Here is a 21,984-nt window from a genome sequence, read left to right on the forward strand (position 1 = left end):
AGTTTCTACTCCAGTTGCTAGGCCTTTTTGCCTTATATTTATAGTCATATTAGATTAAAAAAAAAAAGTCGAGTTCACAAGCGAGTGTCATTTATATGTTACTACTCCCTGTGGTACTAATTCATTCATATTAACTCACTCATACGTACCAGTCTTGCAAAATGGAGAATATCTTTGTGTCTGGTCTGCTAAACATTATCAGTACCTCTTACCAACAAGAATTTTTACTGTGGGCAATTAATGCTCCCAATAATCACAGGGGGCAAGTAGACTTTCACAGGGCTGCCCATACAGCATACCAGAAGTTGAAGAATGGCAAGTTCCAAAAGCCTTTTCTTCTTTAGTATGAAATATCACCACCTTTAATTTCTGTTCTCAGTTTACTAATTCAAGAGATTCAAGTTAAATCTTTATACAAAGACATTTATTACTGAACAGCCCTTTTAAAAATAAAAGGCAACTTTTGGTAAAATAATTTCTCTGATGTAGTTTTATTTGTAGCATTCATATGCAAGCACAAAGATTTTAGAACTCTGATGTTTGCCAAGAGCCAAAGAGCTTAGGTATTTTGACACTCTGAGTCAACATCAACACATATAGCAATGTTCTGATTTTGAAGCAGTACTAGATGTTTCTACCCAGGGAACTTCACACTTCCATATAAAGGGATATCTCTGTAAACCCAGGTCTACAGTATTTCTTCCCAGTTTAAACTCTTGACATTTAGGCTTTTACTAAGTCCAGTGAAACCTACATTTTATGTCTTCTTTGTCATATTTTATCTAACTTTAACATACCAAATTTGTTTAGTGTTTCTCAAAGTTTCTTTTAAAAAGACTCCACTTTCATTATTTTTTTTTCCTAAAAGCATCCAAGTCCTTCTCTCCGGTCTGTACCAATCCTTCTGTTACCACCCTCTCACATGCCAGAATATCATTATCAGGATGAAATACTAGGTAAACCTAAAGACCTAAGTTAATCCTTCTTCTCTTCTCCAGTATTTGACTACTGAACTCTTATTTGCAGCATAACAATAATATGCTGTTGAACCTCTGACAGGTCTCAAAACTCTTCTGGTGATTCAAATACCAGTCTGCTAATACACATAGCTGTACTTGGCATTCACCATATGTAGGAGCTACTCATGAATACCAGGGAAAGAATGTAGAACAAAACATTCACACCTACAATTCCTGTTACCAAAGAAGTACAAAAACATTGCTTGGGTAAACACTCTAATGAAAAGGTTTAAAAACTAACAAGAGCTTAAATTTGTGCTTCTAAACAATGTAACTAAATAAGAAAGCTAAGATATCTAAGTTTTAACTTAGATCTTCTTTGAGTCCAGTTTCTCTTACTCACAGAGACCCAGCCTGGAGTCAGTCTTCAGAAGTATCCCTAGCAAACCTCTGGTAAAGAAGTAATTACTATTGGGTTTGCACTTAGTAGCTGAATGCTTTGTAGTCAACTTATCAGATTCTCTTCTCACTAAACCCGAGTTGTTCAGCTGTCTACATAATGTACTCTTAAGCATCTGAATCTATAGATAAAAGTTTTTTGGAAAGAGGAAGAAGGCATTAGATGGGAATACATGAGATCACCACAGGCTTTTGGATGCTTATTTCTCCCACCTACCTTCAAAGCCAAAGACTAAAGTCTCAAAGGCAATTTTACAACATCAGTGACAACACTATCCTAATTCACATTGTAAATAGTCTTGCTCCAGAACGTGGTTACATCCACAGTAAAAGACTTTAATGATTCTGTGGACAAAATTATTCCTAGCAATAAATGACTAGAGCATTAGTTTGCAACTATCCTAAGCAAAGCAACACATACAACAAATGCAGAGCTCTGTCTCAACTGTTACAGTCACACTTCTGCCAGTATGAGAAATTTGGTCAGGGACCATATTTCCCCCTTACCACACCTATGCCACCGTACTTTGTAGCAGGTACCTTGACCACCTCACAGTGCTTTGTCTCATGTCTATTCCACTACCCGCAATCTGTTACTACTGTTCAAGAGCCGTCAGTACTACACGTGCTGCTATCTCTTCTCAAATTGTTGTTGGACACAACTTTTATCTTTGTGCTTGTAGCACACAATTTTTTTTCTGAAATTTTAAGAACTTAATAAAGCATTCAGAAAACTGTCTCAAATTTCTTTTTGAACCAAAACTATCTAAATATCAAGTTTTGTTTTAAGTAATATTAAGGAAATTTGTATGAAAAGTATTTTGCTGCAATAACGTCCTTTTACACTCTTACTGAAGTCAGAAACAGCCAGTGACTTAACAGGGTGTTTTGGGCACAGTGCACCCCATCAAATCGGTATGAACCAGTGTGGCTGAAGTCCTATTCCAGAATTATGAGATCTTAATGCCTGGCCAATCACCGATTATTTCAGGATTGTGGCAGAATTTCCTTAACACGTTTCCTGTTATATTCTAAACATGCTCTGAACAAAACCAAACAAGACCAGATAAGGCTAAACTGCATCATCAATGGTAAAAGTTGGGATAAGACACCGTAAAAAAAAAAAAAATTGCAGGCTTTAAAACAAATAAAATAAACACACAGACTTAAACTTTATTAATGCTTAAAATAAGATAAAACTTATTCAGTTCAAATCTGAGCAAGTTCCAGTCCCACACATATTCTGCACTTCAAAAAAATCAAACTCAGTCAGTAAAATACATTGACTTCTTGATACTATTCAATTGGCTATACTGTTAAATGAAATTACAAGTACTTCATAACAAAGAAATGAACTTCCAAAAACATTTTAGACCTTTGCATAGAAAACCCCTCATTTTACAACACAAGAAGTATCAAAGTAAATCCTTGCTCTCCTATGTTAAAGCCTTTTCTGAAGTGATCTTTTCAGGTTTACTAACACAGTAATAGATTTAATGATCACTGCAACAAAATCCATGAATCCACAAATCTCAAACAGTTGTGAAACTAAACACGAATCAGCTTCATCTATCAAAAATGACCAGCTTGTGAAAACAGGTGTACAATGTGATGATCTACACCCAGTTTAAAATTTGGTAGTCAATTGTATAAAAAAGAATTCCGTAATAAAATAAAAAGCATGAGTATATTTTTTAAAGATCAGATGAAAGCAAAGATATAAACTTTAAACATTGAAAAGTCCCTTCTAAACACCATGTTTGCCATCATGCAATAGATAAAGGAAGTGATGCAAGATCATATAACAGATGCTTAATATGCTTTAAAATGTTTTTTATGTTTGTTACAAGCAGTTTTTAACTATATTTTTCCTATCAAAGTTCCTACCATAAAGGACAGGATAAACAAATTAGGTTTAAATTCTACAGAAATAACAAGTCCCTCTTTTTCCAAAATCAATAGTCAGATATAGATGTCTTCAGATGTGATCTGGTTCAGTGAATACAAGAATGTTTTTGGAGGTACAGACTCAACAGTGAATGCAGAAAGTTTGCAAAAATCTAGTCCTTTTACTCTGCCTTTACAAGTCTCAGTTCCTTTTCCAACTGCCTCTTAATATCCAATTCAATTTTCTTTAATACATGCAAAAAGGGATAGAGTTTGATTAATCTGACATGCCCTTACCTTTTGTTTTACAGACAAAGCTTTCCATCTTATGAACATACTAAAGGCCAGTAGCATTCTCATCTTTCTCTTCCTCTCCTTATCTTTTAAAATCTGCGGCCCTCCAGAACTATTCCACAACAGCCGCAGCCATGTTCAGTTACCTTCAGGCATCCATTCTACCACTGAACCTGCCATCCTTGCTCCTACTCCATCCCATGGTCTGTACTTTCTGGACCTGAATTTGAAGGAAACTATAAACCGTAGAGAAGGAAAGCTATAAGTCTACATAGAAGGCAAATTATCATATAGGCAAACCCACCCACTCTTTTAATTAATTATTGCTCACAAAGCAACTGTCTAGGAGAGTAAGCTGTAGAACTGTATTGCTTTAAAATGCTTTCTGTTAAATGTCTGATCATACAGGTAACATACCGATTAATCAAAAATTTTGACGGTTGGGCATACTCACAGTATAAGAAAGCTCAGGCACGCACTCTTCTAGATTTTAGTATTCACTATTATCAATTCGATACTTCATCAAGTCCTTACTCTTCAACATCCAATTAATTTTGCACTGACCAAATTTTCCTCTGTGATGTCTCTTTACAGTTCTCCTAGCTGAAAAGTTCTAAAATTTCTGTTTCCTAAAATAAAGTGGAAGAACTTGCATCTCTTCCCTTAAAATTTAGGAATTTGTATTTTCATGCTCAAAAAAGAGATTAATATTTCTAGCATAGAAACAATGAAAGGCCATTTATAGATCATGCAAGCACATCAGTGATAAGAACTAAAGAGCACAGCTGAGGTCCTTCCCTGGAAATAAAACTACAAAACCATGTTGAAGACTTATAAATTCACATGAAATTTGAGATTCCTTGAGCAATGGCTATCTACTAGTATAATGGAGAAAAACAAAGTGAAGAATGCATGAATGTCAAAAATTTGAAAGCTACTCAAATATCTTTATCTTTTTTATCTTTCTTCTTTCCCTTTTTCCTGCTTGAATTCACATTGAGCAATACTCTGTAAACCTGGCGTATTTCAGACATATGGTCAGAGCTATGACGACTACATCACTGGTAATTTTGTTGCACTTTTTTCAGTCAGTAAAAAAAAAATGAAGCAAAACAGTTGTGAAACACTACCATTGACTTTTGCAACTGTAAAAATAAGGTAACATCGAAAAAGTGTAATTAAAACTGATTATGTTTTGTCAGACAAATAAGTGACTACACGCATTTTTTTAAAAGATCTATTCTACTAAAGATTAATGAAAAGACTGAAAGAAAAGATTGTGAAATCTTAGTGCACTCAAGAGCAAAACTTAATATTCTAGTTAAAGCTGCTTGCAACATGAAGCAGTATTTATCTCTGTATAGTAATTTTTAAATAGAGCAATACTAATAAAATGAACTTCCTGGTAAGCAGCAACCAGTTCACAGCCAGTTCTCAGGCCTTCTTACAGACTACATCATCCCGTAATAATCAAACCTGAAGTGAAACGCTAAAGATTTGATATGGCTCTGGGCACCAGAGCCTACTGAAGCTGACCAGAGCAGACCATGGCTTTGAAAGGACTGCCTTATTCACTATCCCAATATTCAACTCTTAACACCCTTTATAAACAAAGTTAAGCAGGATACTTGCACATGTTTGGTAACATATTTATTTCCTGTTTTGAAACAACAGCTTTCCATTGAATCAGGATCCACCAAAATTAAACTTCTTAATTTAACCAGGTATAGTCTTTATCCTCACAAAGATGTTCTTAAGAGCAAACTCAGTAAAGCAGATGACCATTTTACCACTACTGTGGGATAGAAGTATGCATTACTTGCAAAAAAAAGTTTTAGTGATTTGTATAATCAAGAAAAAGATGTTACAGATAGCTTTTGACAAATTTTAACAGATACTATAGCTGTGAATTCTTATAGTTGTGAATTCTTACAGTGACTTACTGTCTATGTGTGTGTACGTATAAATATTTTTTATAAATATATATACACGGCATTTTAATCAGCATCAACTTTTACTTCAACAAAAATCTGGTACCAGTGAGAGAATTACTTTTGATTTACTACAGAACACTATCACAGCAGCGGTAATCTTGCACCTTTACAAGAACTTGTTCTAAAGCAGTAGATGAAATACTTCTTTTTCAATAAAATTAAGAAAAATAGATGGTTGTGTGCAAGTGCCATACAATTCCCTTATCTCTATGCAAGAAGGATTTACCATGTTAAAGATTATATTGCAAAAAATGTAATTTTACCATGGTCAGCTTAGGAGCTCAACCTGCTAAAGCACTTAAAGCACATACCTAAATCCAGACCTCTTAGCATTAAGGGAAAGAGTAAAAATCAGATCTTCAGAGAGTATGAATTTAAATCCTACAAACACATTCTCATCAAAATCAACAAGACTAGTCAACTACACAAAACAAAGTAGGGAAAACCATAAGAAGTTTGGTGACTTAGTTTGTCTTTTCACCAATGCTGCAATATCTGTGATACAATAAAGCACCTGAAAACTAAATATTACCTATGAATTGGTTAAGAGGAAAAATATATACTTCAACTAAATAGAACTACATCTCCTGAAGCCTCATTTCTTAAATAAGGGTTGACTACTTTTTAGGGGAAACTTATCAAAAACTTGCAAGATGCTCCTGAGACCAGATACACTGAGTATGTATTGTCCCAGATACATAAACAGCATGCCATGCATTAGTAATATAGAAATACAAATGTCTGCACATTATACTTGTTACATTGTTTTGCTTTTATTTTTGTTACTATTACATAATGCAGGAAAGCTCTCAAAAACAGTCTAATGCTACACTACTTTTTTTTTTTTTGGGGGGGGGGGAGGGAGGAACTGTGGACCTCATTGAGACAGCTACCCAGGACACCTTAGCAAAGTTTGAAAATACAACCTATCCATTCTTGAAAACCACTATTAAAAATTGATTGTTTTCTACAAGTGATGGTATCAAGACTTCTTTCAACTAGGAAATGAAAATTTTGCTCTTTCATAAGTCACCAGTCAAGCAGATGAACAGGCTAGCCAACCCATCTTCAGGGGTGAAATGCACATGGAGGATTTGTAGCAGAGACTGAAGGAGCGGACCATCTCAAATTTCTTGATATGCTGTTTTGAGGTGCAAATCTAAAAATCAAGACGACCTCACAATGAGGTGAACTCATTAACTTTAAAACAGCAAATGCTTAATATTTACAGGCATTTTAAATAAATCAGAGCCATTTCAATAAATTGCTTGATATGAACAATACAACCCAGTTCATTTATTTTAAAGTCACCTAGAGCTGACAAGTTGATAACAGAAATACATAAATATTGGAATAGTCCCAAAGCATTACCTAAAAGTAAACAGAAAAATGCATGTCTGAAAATTGCATTATTTGTTTGCTGAAAATTACATTAAAATATGATATTTTAGATAGTTATTATTGGAAATATGTGTACAGCTTAAGTAGTTTTAAGTATTTTCCCTTAGTTATATTGCATATGCTTAAAGAGATCTATATTTTCTTTTAGCAAACAGAAGCAAAAAGCTATAAAACATGTTTATGGCCAGGTTCCCAGGTCAAGTCTGGCCTACTTCAGTACTCAGTGTTTACTTCTGACTGAGTTTCAGATCTCCAAGATATATCTGCTCTCACCTATAAAATGTTTCTTGTCAGTCGGAAGCAGATTATAATATACAAGTGACAATTTATACTCAAATCCATTGAGATACCAGATCCTGAATAAGAATAAAACCTCATATCCACTCAGACCACCCGAGAAGCTTGTATAACCAAAGTCTACACTATCCACATCAGATCAGTCACAAGAAAAGTCAGTCCTTGCAGACATGTTCCAAAGACATTCTGCAAATCTTTGAAACATGTTCTGCATCATTCTGATAACAAAGGCATGGAAAACCCATGCAAATGGCAAAGACTTCCTTGCACATGGGGCACATACCAACATACTCTACCAAAGTGTACTTTTTGCCTTTGCTACATTATAGGCTTTCAGATCATATGGATTCAGCATTTCACCACAGGTGATGAAACAGAAGATGAAATTCTGAACCCTGCAGTACAAACTCCAACAACATCCTCCTTTCAGCAGCTGATGACAAAAGTGATAGGCTTTATTTGAGGTCCGAGGCTCCTCACAGATTACATTTGTTTTTCTTGTCTTCCAGTCTTACTTCAGCCTAGAAGCCTTACTTCAGCCTACTGATCATGAAGAGGAATTGAAAAATATAATTAGAAGGCTTCTTGATGATCCTCTGATACTGTATGTCACTTCGTTTCCCTGAAAAGCAATGATAACTGCTGGTCATACCTAGCTCATCCCAAATAGAAACTATTTTCTAATACTATCTTACCATTTAGGCAGAACATTAACTAATTATTTATTTGAATGATTCCTTGAGACATACTGATAACTACAAAGCACAGTACTTAATATTTTAACCCAGTTTCTTCTTCCAGCTTTTCTATGCTCTGGTTGCTTTCAAGGCATAGATTACTTTTCACCTTAAACTACTTTTAATTAAGTTTTTTTCTTTAAAACATAACATATTCCTCAAAGTTATATTAAAATGTGTGATATTCTACTTCATTCTCATGGCTAGAAATTAATAAGGTTTGTTTAGAAACATTGGAAACAAACATTAACAAGCAAAAGACTTAACTGTTTAAAACCCGCTTTAGCTGAAAGCACTAAACAGACTAACTCTGTCTTTAGGATCAGGGTAGATCAGTCATTCCAGCCTCAAATAGCACCTAAAGACAACTCTGAGAAAACAGTTCACTGCAGACAATATTATGCTTCAGTCCCCATTAAAGTGGGATGAAACAGTGACTATTTGCAGCATTTAAAAAAGACTGCTGATATCTGTGGATTAAGGGACACCAGTAACAGTCTTGTTCCTGGCTGTGTTCTCATCAATTACTGGACTTCAAGTTTCTCCAATATAATTTGCACATCACTGAGAAAACTTAAGAATTTTATTGTTTTTCCTAATGTAGGTATACCAGCAACAAATATTTTGGTCCTTGTACTCCTATGTAATGATGCATTCAAATAGTAAAACACAGTTACCAGCTGATAGCCCTGCATTATATCCAAAATACGTGTCTGTATCAGGTAAAGCAGTTATAATTACCCACAAAGACTGTATCCTCATGAATGATCAAATGCAGAGAATTAGGGCAGCTAAAATGGGATGCCTTAATAGTCTTTGTCCATTAATTTACAAGAACAAAAGAACAAGGCTATTACAAATTTTGTAAATGTGCTTTAATTTCTTAAACACAATTTAACAAATAGAAAAATCACTCAATAATAAACTTATACAAGCTTTAAAATTTCTCAGCTGCATGACCACGTATGGACACTATTCACTTCACAAAAGAAAATAATGGCACTAGCAGGACAGTTGTTAACTAATTTCTAAAATTCTTTCAAATTTAAAATTCTTTAACACAGCATCAATATCACAGAAGTATGACTGCTTTTCTTACCACACAGGTTGATACCAAAATATTTAAACAATACGATTACGATCTTGGTATTTTGCATTGCTGTTCAGAGCATTCTGAATGCATTCTTCAGTTACATATTATGAGAATTAAACAACGTGTAATCTAGATTTATTTATACTGACAGGTCAGTCCCTGGACTTCAAAAATCAAAGCACTTCACTTGAAGATGCAATATAGATACTTCATACAGAGGCACTCATTCCACCACTGTGTACTGCTGGGACACAAGATCTTCTGAACACAAGTCATTTCACAGCAGAACTGTGCAAATTGTCCAGAGAGATGTTCAGTTTTTTCTCCCCTCCTTACTGTGCATGAGTACAGATTAAGCAATACTGAGGACAAAGTGGAACAACTGTGTTGCTGAAAGCAAATTAGGACTCCTGTTTAAAGGCACAGCATCCAATTTTTGTTCTTGCAAGATTCCAAGCCAATATTTCATAGTATAAAAATATGTAATGTAGGAAGGGGTTTATACCTGTATTTCTATTCTAAATGATTAGACTAGCCAACATTGTTTGACGAGGTATATTCATGATTAACAGATGACTTCAAAATTCAAATTTCTTTCTGAATTAACAAACTCTCCATATAGGAAAATAAAATCTTAAGAGTTCAAAGGAGAAGATAATTATTCTCCTTCCTCACATACAACTGAAACCATGATTTTATTCAAAAAGTAGGCAAATCCACAAGAAAAAAATCCAGGGGTCAAAGAGATCAAAAATATATTACTTAGCTCCCACTTTTAAGAAATCTTAGCCTAAATATTTTACATCCCTCCTCAGAAATAAAAGCTTTGTTGAACTAAATGCATCAAGATAATTCCATATCAACTAATTAGATTATACCAGTCAACAATCTAATGCAAAACTTGGACAATAAGATCTTAAAGACAAAAATTAGCAACCTAAACCTCATCTGAAAGCAAAGTAAGCCAATTCTATCCTTGGAACACTGACACAGTGCTCCTTGCTTCCAGTCATACTAAGCCATCAGTTTAGAATATTATTCAAAATGTTGCTGAAGTGCAGACCCATAGCCTCTGATCATGCTCTCGGAGAAATCAAGAAAAATCTTCCATTAGTGTTCAACCTGGATTCCATTCATGTGCAACACATTAATGGATGATTGAACATGGAAATCAGTGGGAAGATCAGAGTATAAAATGCTATTAAGTTTAAGCACTTCTACATCAAGGTTATCATCAATGATGTGCACTGCAGAATTTTCATGTAGTGCTATATATGCCTGTTCATTAAGATTCAGCCAATGAAATTCTCACAGTGCAAAAGGAAGAATATTTTGTTCATCTTTTAAGAAATGTACTAGTTGGTGAACAATGGTACTCCCTCTAGACTCACCAGAATTTCAGGAGCAATGTGTATCAGAGACATCTGAAAGAACACAAACTACTATAGTTCTGCAGTTTTTATAATCTGCAAGTCTTAAAAATCAAGAACAGATGAAGCACCTATCCCATCACTATGTAAATGGATCCAAAATTTACTGGCTAGCAATGCTGGAAATGAACATCTTCCTTCTGGTCTAAACTTGACTAGCTTCAGTTTGCAAATACTTTCTTAAATCTTCATCTGGTAGTCTAAAATTCTTATCCTATAAGATACTGTCTATCCTATGTAAGTGTTTGAACACAGGACTAGACATTCTATCAGAATAGACTGAGCCCCTTACGTTCCTCTCTGTAAGGCAGGCTTCCTCCTCCTCTATTAAATTTTTAGGTTTTTGAACCTATTCCAAATCAACACCTTCTGTGACATGTGAATACCATAACTGGACAGTATTAATGGTTTCACTAATATCTTACTCTATATGGCACATCTTTGTACTGCCACACAGTATTCCATATTAAAATATTTAAGGATTGTGTGTGTTCCCTTAACCACCAAATAAACTCCCTGTGACAGTTATTTGTCCACTGTGACAGACTAATCTGTTTTCAAGTTAGTGCTTTCAAAAATACAAATGCTGTCTATATTCTCTCCTGCTCACAAGTCAATATATGGCAAGAAATATATGAAAGCAGCACAGTGGGGAAATTTTGGGAGAAAAAGAGAAAAGTAGATGAAGCTGACTGACGGAAACAAGCTGTTAGCCATTATTAGGCATTAGTATCCAGTGTAAGTGAACTATTTATTGGCAGATGATATCTAAAGGTGAGAAATGTGGTCTCACAGTCTAGCCCATGGAGGGCAAATATGCATAAGAGGTAGCAAAGTAAAGAGTATGAGAGCATTTGTAATGTCGTGTTTAAGTAACTTAGGCAACATTGCTGACAGAGAGCCAAAGAAGAACAGAAACTAGAGAGAAAGCAGAACTGAAAGTGGACTTGATGGTAAGGACAAGAAATCTGTCCTCAACGTGGGGGGGGAAATTAAGAGATATTCAGAAGTCACACACAAGAATGGACAGTCTTCATCATCTCCTTAAGCAAACTGCTCCAAGATCAATAACCTTCAGTGTTGAAAACTGTACCTTAGTAACACCGTAAAAAGCAGAAAAGCTTGGCAAGGTTCTCAAGAGTTCCACTGCAGCTCCAAAGGCATTAGATGACAACATTAAGGCTAGCTGGTCATGCCAATTATGCAGTGACTAGAAAAATGATGAAAATCAACAGCTCTCAACTTTTTGAGACTAGATTCAGGAAGATACTGACTCAGACCAAATCTGTCTGCAACTGTAATGACCAAATTTTTCCTTTTTTTTCTAAAGGAAAAGTTAAAATCTGCACAAAATTAAAATTCCCCTCACTTGTCAAGGATCAGTGGAATTTCAAAATACTAGGAAGTAATCATATCAGATCCTAATGAGATATAAAACCAAATACAGCATTTCTTCTGTTCCAGAACAGAATTAAAGGTACTTTCAGCCACAGAACCTGAAGGTTTTTTGGACAATATTGCGAGAAGAAAGAATTAAGAAAATATATAATTGAAGTTCTGTGGAACACCAGTATGGTTTATAATGTTGAATTCACTAACAAAAGTAGTGAGCGTTTTTCAAGCCACTGGCAACCTAGTAAGGTTGAGCCTTGGAAAAGCTTTATTTTGATTTTTAATCAATATACCTGTTTAGAAAAAAAAATGTAGAGATGGAAGAATCCTCAATCTCTCCTAGTTCAATCATTTAATTTATTAACTGCCTATAAAAATACAACTGTAAGAATGCAAAAAGGCCACTCCAGACAAATTGGCCCAAAATCCTGTCTCTGAGGACAGGACAGTCAAAATACACTCATCTTGCCCATCCATTGAGGCAATATATTTTCACCTATACTATGCCCAAGCTATTCTTAAAAGCATCCAGTGAAACAAATTCTACAGCTTACTCAATTGTACAACTGTTTCACTAGTCTACCAATTCTTATCTAACATCTAACTTTAAAAATGTTGCATTTAAAGTCAGTTTCATTTTCTTTTCTCTGCAGCAAATATGAAGAACTAATGAAGAGTTCATTGCCCTCATTATAGATAATAAAAGATCTGCCTCTCTTTGCTCTATTCTTTAGTTTCCTCTTTTATTAATGGAAAACTCCAAAGCTTTATAGGTTCCTTATATAGCTTACTGTTTTCCTCTAAACTCTACATTCTGAATAGTTTAGACAAAACTTTCTGTATAAGCTGGTAATTTTGAAGTACCATATTTTAAATGCAGTGCTTTAAGGCCCAATCAGAACAAGCTGACATATCATTGTTCAAGATTTTTTTTTCAGCAACACTAACTATTGAATGAACGAAACTGCAATTCTGAATCATGACTTAAAGCACTTTAAATATTACGTTTCCTTAGTGACCCCCTACAAGATCAAAAAGCTATTACCAAAATATCTCTGAATAACATATCCGGATTAAACATATTCCTTAACTTCTGAAGTCTTAAATACATAGCTCTATGTATTATTCCTATGAAGGCACATGTATACTCATTTTTGTTTCTGGATTTACTAGGTCAAGAATCAAAGTTATTAAGACTTTACCATAGCTTTTCAGCCTTAAAACACCCAACTAATATTAGAATATTAGATAACAATCAGAGCTAAATATACTTAATATAAATATACTTAAATATACTTGTTTAGAAGCTTATTTCCCCAACTGATTTTTACATATGTTAAAATATTTTATGTACTAAAAATGCAGTTCAATAAACTTACAGTTTTTAGTCATTATGTAAACAGTCATAAAGTTATTTTCACTTTGAGTAATATTAACCGTTTCAAAAAATTTTTTGGAAAGTACCCAACAGACTCATAAAACAAAAATCTCTTAAAATAGAAGATTTCAAGCCTAAGCAGCCTTGTACTACCACTGGTCATTTTCAACATTACCATCTGAATTGATTTTTTTTTATCTAGCTGCTTATATTTCTCAATTTAAGAGCAGTCTGTTCTTATGCCAGAAAGTGAACATATACTCAGCAGTATTTGAATAATGCATCAGAATATATGTATGGCTCTGACACATGCTGCAGTATCAACACTGTTAAATATAGTCTTTTATAGAACTGGAACAGCAAGTGATGACAGCTGAAATGAGGTGGGCAAGTTCTACTTTTGTGTATTTGTAATTTTCAGCAAGTTTGTGTTTTAGCCTTTGTCTTTGGGTGATAATTTCACAATGCAAAAGACGAAGAGGTTGAGTGCTGGAAAAAGTGTCAGTTCCCTTTTCCGTTTTTTTAAAAAAGGGGGGGGGGGGAAATCTTGCTTCCTAGCCTCAAAGAACTCAATTACATAAGCTCAAATAACCGAACACATTTAAAAGCGATGCTCCTTTAACCTGCCTAATTCTTTTCAACCATGGATTAGTCTGTTGGCAATCTGTACAGCATACTAAGAAATATTTTCTCACTGAACAGAAAAAGATATATTTTAAGATGTTTGTTGTTGATGTTCCTAGGGGCCCGCCGGCACCTTCAGGGGCTGCTTTTTATGCAATGAACAAGACCACGGTGAAAATGAAGTTTCAACCTGAGATCTATGGCAGCCGAGGACGGGCTTCACAGCGACATGCCCGCACTACAGATAAAATTTCTGATAACTTGAAGGTGACGCCGGGGCCGTTTTCTCCCTTCAGCCCGGCGGCGGAGCGCTCCTCCCGCCGCCCTTCGCGCCGCGGGGCCGAGAGGCGCCCCGCGGCCCCTCATTGTCCGCGGCCGCCATCCGGCCCCTCCCCGCCGCTCCTTGGCGGCGCCGACCTCGGTGCCTGCCCCCCGGCGCGGCCCGCCCGGGCCCGTGCGGCGGTGCTGCCGCCCGCCCCCGCCCTGCCATCCGCCTCCCGCCCTCTCCCTCGGAGCGCGCAGGGGGCCGGGCCTCCCCCGGCGGCCGCGGGGAGGAGGCCGGTCCCTCTGCCGGCGCGGCGGCAGCGGGGGCGGAGGGAGCCGCCCGCGTCGGTCGGTCGGCCCGGGCCCCCAGGCCCCTCCCTCACCAGGTGTCGCCCTTGCGGAGGGCGGTTTTGAGCAGCGCCGCGATGTCCGTGCGCTGGGTCTCCAGATCCGCCGCGCCTCCCTCCGCCATCTTCTCCCCCCGGCGGCAGCGGCGGCAACAGGGGCAGGAGCGGGCCGCGCTGCATGCTGGGAGTGACGCCGACCGGGGAGACGCCCTCGCCCCCCCTCCCTTCCCACAATCCGTAGGGCGAGGACCGTCGGGGGGAGCCAGGCCCGCAGCCGCCGCCGCCGCGTTTGCTGCTCCCCCTAGCGGCTGGGAGGTCTCTCATACCACCACGAGGCAAGCAGCGCGCATGCGCGCAGCCACGGCCGCCGGGCAGAGCGAGGGGAGACAAGGCGCTCGGCGGGGCAGGGCTGCTGCTGGGTCCCACCGCTTGTATCCTCCTCGGAGCGGAGGGGAGCCCGGGCCCGTGGGACGATGACTCAGCGCGGCCAGAGCCTGACGGAAACGGGAGAGGGCGGCCTCGACGGAACCGGACGATGTGCCTTGCCCGTTCGCCAGGCCCCGCCCCTCGGCCCGGCTTCCCCTCGGCCCCGCCCCTCGGCGCAGCGCCGCAGCCCGTGGCGCGGGCGGCGGGAAGCTCCGTGGCGCGGATGATCGCGTTCGTCGCTTCTGTCAGCGTGGAATGTGAAATTCCAGGTTGAGGGCAAGCAAATCAAAGATATCAGTTATGGGGAGAGTTGTACTATGTGGAGAACCGAGAGGCAAGAGTGAACTGGACAATGACAAGGTTTCCTGCCATTTAATGAATAAATGCCCGATTAGAACCTCAAGTGTGGGAGGAAGATTTTGGAGCCCCACCCCCCCATCCACTCTTGACTAGTAAAGCTAATATTATGAACACTGGAAATCATCTATATGTGCCAAAGTTAAATTTTTACAAAAATTATGTTTTCTTGGAAATGTAGGGGAAAATATTTCTTGTTTCACTATGCCAGAAAACAGCTTTATGGTTCAGCAGTCTGTAATAAGACCAAGAACAGTTTACTTTGCCGAAGGGTTCACCTGGAGCCACCTGTGCCTCTGCTTTTTGGGTTTCATAATTGCAGTTACTAGATGAAAGATCTCCTATTCCTGAATTCAGTCTATTCATGGTACAGAAACAGATACTAGACGGATATTAGGTATTAAAGGTACTAGACAGAAAGAAGTATAACATGCTGTCTGAATCAGAGCTTTACTTAAGAACTGTAAAGAAGAGACAAGAATAACTAAGTCTCCTTCCGGGACTGTGAGTGCTTCAAAAGAAGTAGCTGTGCCTTTCACACTAAAACAGCATATAGTCTTCCTAAGCTTCAAGAAACCTTTCCTCTGTGCAAAATTCTTGAAAACTGCCAGTTAGTGTTAAATCTGTATTTTTAGTAAAGCTTTCTGAGTTAGCAAGGAATTGTTTCCAAATACATGTATCCTAGATGGTGCCTGGGGATCTTTGCATTTTAAACCATTGGGTAAACAGAAACAGCACTGGAGATACTGATGAATGACCTCCTGCCCTCTCTGATGAAAAACAAGCTTTTGTAATATAGATTTATATCTTACTGCTTTTGATATAATTGAATTCAGGATATTGTTAATCTAGCTGAGAAAGGTGGCAGACTTCCAGTAATCATGGGGCCTCCATTGTTACCTGATTTCATTGCTACCTGATGAATTCTTGTAAACATGTCGCGTTGTTTTTTTAAACATTGATCCTAAAAAGAGGGAAACAATTAAAATAATGTATAGCTGCTCAGACGTTCAGCAAATGGGTTGCAGATAACAAAGCATGTAAGCTGATGATTCTATCGATTCCCAATAGAACACAAAGTTTGCGCGCTCAGTTCTTGTTTTCAGGTCAATTAGTGGACTTGGATAAAGAAACTTAGGGCTTCATCTTTTGGGATGTGAGCCTCTCTGCTTCTCACAGGGAAAACTCGTGTACACAGTACGTTCTGTAGAAGTGACAGACAACTGTAAGTCTCACCTCAAAGGTACTGTAGAAAAATTTACTTCTCCACTTCTTCTTCTCTTTTCTTCCTAAACATCCTACAGCATAGCTGTGAGTTCATGGAGGAGAAAAACAGGGATTCAAGCTTCCTTCCCCAAAGGCCTGGTGAACACTCAAGTTATATGGTAGGGTTACAGCTAGGGTGGCTTGGTGAACTTCCTATTTAGTTTGAAGCTGAGTCAGATATATAGCCCCACATATCAGCAAGAATACAGATGGGTACATGTTTTACATATAGCATTCACACATACAGTCAAGAAAACACATTGGTAATTTCACTTTTGGGTGAGAAATCTGATGGAAACTCTTTTAAAGCTAATCTTACTAGCTTAATATGTTTTTAAATGCTTAAAGTGGAGCGGAAGGGCACCTCAAAGTACTCATCATTGCTGGTTTTGTTCCATGTCCTACTTTTTTTGGATGTATGGGAGTTGTCTGAAAATGATAAAATTATAAGCTTCTTTGAAATAGTTCAATAACAGAAACAAGAAAGCAGATATCACAATAGACTGGAGTTATATAATGAGAAAATAAAGCAGGGCACTTATAAGGCAAACTTAGACTTGGGAACAAAAATTCAGTACTTATGAAACTTGGGGAAACCCAGGGTAGCATGGAAGGAATGATGGACAGAAGCAGATGGGAATATACTTTTTTTTTTAAGAGATAAAGAGATAAAGTATGGGATAAATATGAAAGACAGAGAGGTGTGGAAATAATATGTAATTAAGATACCCATTTCTGTCCAGGCAGTAAAACCATGACTGCACTGTAGTTTTTGAGTAGTATTTATCCTAATCCACTCTATACATGGTTTGCCTAATTCACATTGGCTGCATGTAACAATGTTAAATCCTTGTATGAGTTAGGTGGAACTGCAATTTCTAGATATTATTGCTATAGCACACTATCTTTTGTTGAGACACGAAAACGCCCCCAGCATTTTAAAATTTGATAGTTCTTTATTTAGTTGATTTAATCAATGTGCCCTTGTGGCCAAGAAGGCCAATGGTATCCTGGGGTGCATCAGGAAGAGTGTTGCCAGCAGGTCGAGGGAGGTGATCCTCCCCCTCTACTCAGCCCTGGTGAGGCCACATCTGGAGCAGTGTGTCCAGTTCTGGGCTCCCCAGTACAAGAGGGATGTGGCACTACTGGAGCAAGTCCAGCGAAGGGCTACAAAGATGGTTAGGGGACTGGAGCATCTCTCTTATGAGGAAAGGCTGAGAGAGCTGGGCCTGTTTAGCCTGGAGAAGACTGAGAGGGGATCTTATCAACGTGTACAAATATCTGAAGGGAGGGTGTCAAGAGGATGAGACCAGACTCTTTTCAGTGGTGCCGAGCGACAGGACGCGAGGCAACGGGCACAAACTGAAACACAGACACTTCCATCTGAACATGAGGAAAAACTTCTTTGCTGTGAGGGTGACAGAGCACTGGACCAGGTTGCCCAGAGAGGTAGTGGAGTCTCCTTCTCCGGAGATATTCAAAACCCACCTGGATGCAATCCTGTGTAACGTGCTCTAGGTGACCCTGCTTGAGCAGGGGGGTTGGACTAGATGATCTCCAGAGGTCCCTTCCAACCTCAACCATTCTGTGATTCTGTGACTCTGTGATTCTGTAATCAAACTACTACATTTTTTACCACATTTTTAGTAGTTAATGTTACCAAAAGGATCTTTCAAATGAGCGAACAAGGGTTTAGATTGCTGGAGATGTGAATGTTATTTTTTTAATTTATGTAACACGAAGTGTTCAGTCTTCCTTTATCTTCTTATCTTCATGTACTTAATCTAGTACTATAGCATCCTTGGAAGAATTAGCTCAGAAAGTTCATAGATGAGAATATAGGGGAATGATAATAAAGAAAAGTCCAGTGGGAGCAACTAAGGCTGTCCCAGAAGTCTTTCTAATATAACAACAGTAGAAGAAATGCCAGTGTTTTCCCATTATTCCAATTTAGAATTTTTAAATAGTGGGAAGTATTCTTTTATTTGTTTTTATAATTTTCCAGAGAATTACTTCTTAGTAGAATATGCAAGCAATTAAAGAAATAATAAGCTAAGTATGCCACGTAGCAATATTAAAATAATTTTCTAATTAGTTTAATGAATATCGTTGTTATCCTTTTATTGGTTACCCCTCTGTTTAATTGAAAATTTCAGTTCCACTTGGACTTGAAAAAGGAAATGACTGAAAAACAGGCCTTTCCTATTATCTGATTTTAATCAGATGATCATTTAAACAATAATTACCTATTTTCACCAGGATATCATGACTTTCCATGTCCTTAACCCAATGCTTTTAGCTAGACAAAAAAAGTCTGTTTTCAAATTATTGAAAATTAACATTTGTATTTCTCTTTTAAAAATGTTTTTCCTTCAAGAATTTTAAACACAGAAACTATTTTAAAAGGTAGTATGGGACCAGGTTTTAGTTATGGTTGGCAGATGTGTCAAAACTCTTATCAGTTTCTATATTTGATTTGCACACCATGGTGGATCCAAATTTTCTCCTGTATGCTTGATAAATGAACCATTTGCTTTTGAAGGCAAGAGGTAAAATTAAATATATTAAGTATACACAAAACATGTCAGTTAATATAATTCAAAAGAAACGAATTTTAAAAGGATGATTCATAATGTAGGATTTAAGCAGTAGCTGCTGAAGATTTATGAAATCTAAACGTAATGTAGAAGTTAGGTTTGGTAAGGTTTTCCCTTTGTGTGCTAAAAATAGGCTGCTGTTCTATGAAAATAGTTGGTACTTAAGTGGAAGGAGATAATAGTGAGATTTATATTAGGACCTAATATAGACAACAGACAAATTGAAGAAATTAATATTGCTGGCATAAGTATATTTTTTCAGCTGCCTAAAGTATGAAAAAATTGCTATTCATTTTATTAAGTATCATTGAAAACCAAGAGAACATGAAGCAAAATACCAGTATAGGATGTATTGGAACAAATTCAAACTTTACATACACAAACACAAATGTATATGGATGGATATGGATTAAAGCAGTATCTCATTTAAGGTATATTTTCTTATACATCGCATGTAGAATTACATAAAGACATATGTTAGTACTGTACTTTTTAGATCTGTGTTTTCTGCTTTCCTGTTGTAAGTCTCCTTTATAATAAAACATTACTGTTACTGTAGAATCTGGTAAAACTTATTCTAACTGGGAAAATATTTGAACAGGGTGTTGGCAAAGCAAGATATAGAGAAAGGCAGAATGTTGGTGGATCTACAGAAGGAAAAAATAATAAATATTTTGGCTGAAATATCTCAGGCATGGAAAGATTTAATGGGAAAATTTGGAAATTGGAAAATTCTTGAGTTGCTGCTCTGACCTTCCAAAACTGCTATAGGAGATTTTGATGATGAGAGATTTTTTTAGCAGAAAAAGTGTAAAAAGTTCTCTGATTTCATTAAATATTAGGGTTGTCTCTTGCTGGGTGTGTAGGGGAATTAATTAACTTGAAGTTGTGGAACACAAGATTTGGCTGTGCTGGTGTGTGTGATGCAAAAGTTCTTTTTTACTTTCTGCAACAGGACCGAACTGCCTCCTGTAATAGTGGGAAGGAAAGCAATTACCACTTCCAGCCTCATGCGAAGCAGACATCAGTGATGGTCTGAGCCGGGGTGTGATCAGCTAATGAGCAGACTGGAGCTGTGCCCACCAGCGCTTTAGGGAGAGTGATAAAGGAACTTTAAACTGCCTCTCCTTCGTGTGAGGGAAAGACTAGCTTTTTGCAAGTTCATTCTTCCCTACAGGCAATAAGGTTACTTAGTGTCAGTTGTTCAAGCTCTAGAAAGTATTTCCCACAAAAATGGTAGTATCTGGCCCTCATAAGGTTATATTAAAGGAGTATCTATAAAGCATGCATGCTTTAAGTAACTGATTTTTATTCATTGCAAATAAAATAAATATGAGCTTGGATGGACCAAGAAATCAGGATTACACTTAAAAAATAAAAAAGAGCTGTCTCTAATATTGCCAGAAGATATGCTGATTATGAAAGGAGGTAGCAGAGTAACACAAGAAGGATGTAAACTGTTACAAACAGTGAATGAACTTAAGTGGTTTTAATATTTCCTTAAATTCTTTAGTGTAAGTTAGTAACAGAATTACAAAGTTTGTACCCATGTAAGTATGTCTAGCTAGAGGTTTGTTCTGGCATAATTTTGTAACATATACATGATGTTAATTCATATATAACTTGAGTACTGCTGGAATGCTTACTGAGCTTTAAATTTTGATGCCAGTTCTGTGTGACCTTGGACAAGCCTGGGTAACTTTTCTGATGGTCAGTTCACTCCTTGGCAGGGACTCTGTGAAGCTTAATTAGACGATGATATTTATATCTCTGTCTCTGTCTGTCTCTATCTCTGTCTCTATCTCTATCTCTAGATATCTGTATCTTAAATATAGACATAAATGGCCATTTGAAATTCTTGTAAGTAGAGTATTGTTCACTTCAGATAGCTGCAAGACTTGGGGCTTTGTGAACTATCTGATGGTGGAACTATTTAATGGTTGGATTAATAGAGGACTGGGAGGGGAGGCAGGAGACTGGTTTCTGTTCTCAGCTGGGCAACTGCTCTATCGTACAGCTTTCTCCCTACCTGTCTGTCACTTTATCTGTCCTATCTGTTATTTGGGACGTTACCCAGCTGCTGAGGACAAGGGCTCTCTCTTCCTCTGTGAATGGTCTCTACCATAATTGGACTTAGGAGGCCATCTAGATGCTTTTTTTACATAAATAATAATAGAGATGTTAAAATTTTGAATTATTCTTCAATTTATGAATAAGGATTTCTTACCCCATGTGTTGGCCTTAAATTAATTATTTCATGGGTAATATCATGCTTTATTATAAATTGATCTAAACATCATTCTCCTGAAATACATGTAGAATATGTTTTTAGGCAAATGACTTTAGACCTGTTCCCACATACACTGAGCTTAACAGAACACATTCTAAGAGAAGAAATGTAGTATGGCTATTTTGAATCTTAAAAATAAGTGAAAAATTATTTAGAAAGGAAAAGAAATTACATCTAACTAGCAATGGAAATATATCCTGGGTGTAAAATGAACAACAAAAGTGAAATGTGAAAATGGTACAGTAGAAGTGCATATAATTGAGTTAGGATGGAAATTTGATAATTGATGGAGGGAAGAGGTATATTGTGAAAAATAGTGCAGACTGCAGCACATATTGCAATTAGACTGACAGGTTTAAATGTTAAAATACAGTTGTATGACAGGTAACTGAAGAACTTATTTTATGCCCACAGAATTGTTATACAGTATAGTGTTTCTTTTCTGTACCACACAGATGTGTTGCAGACTGTCTGAAATGGTGATTGCATCTT

At 37.3% G+C, this 21,984-nt stretch overlaps 1 protein-coding gene across 3 annotated transcripts in view; it reads right to left on the reverse strand.

Moving 5' to 3' along the window:
- USP15 (ubiquitin specific peptidase 15) overlaps nucleotides 1-14,727 on the reverse strand; it is a 65,854-nt gene extending 51,127 nt beyond the window's left edge. For all 3 annotated transcript variants that reach the window (XM_067314254.1, XM_067314248.1, XM_067314239.1), the window contains exon 1: nucleotides 14,593-14,727. Coding sequence is in view for 2 of the 3 variants with exons in the window: in XM_067314248.1 (XP_067170349.1) it covers nucleotides 14,593-14,681 (89 nt within the window). In the remaining variant the exon portion in view is untranslated. The remainder of the gene's footprint in view (nucleotides 1-14,592) is intronic.
- Between the last annotated feature and the right edge of the window lie 7,257 nt (nucleotides 14,728-21,984).

The sequence above is a fragment of the Apteryx mantelli genome, chromosome 1 (assembly GCF_036417845.1).
Source record: "Apteryx mantelli isolate bAptMan1 chromosome 1, bAptMan1.hap1, whole genome shotgun sequence".
NCBI lineage: Eukaryota > Metazoa > Chordata > Aves > Apterygiformes > Apterygidae > Apteryx > Apteryx mantelli.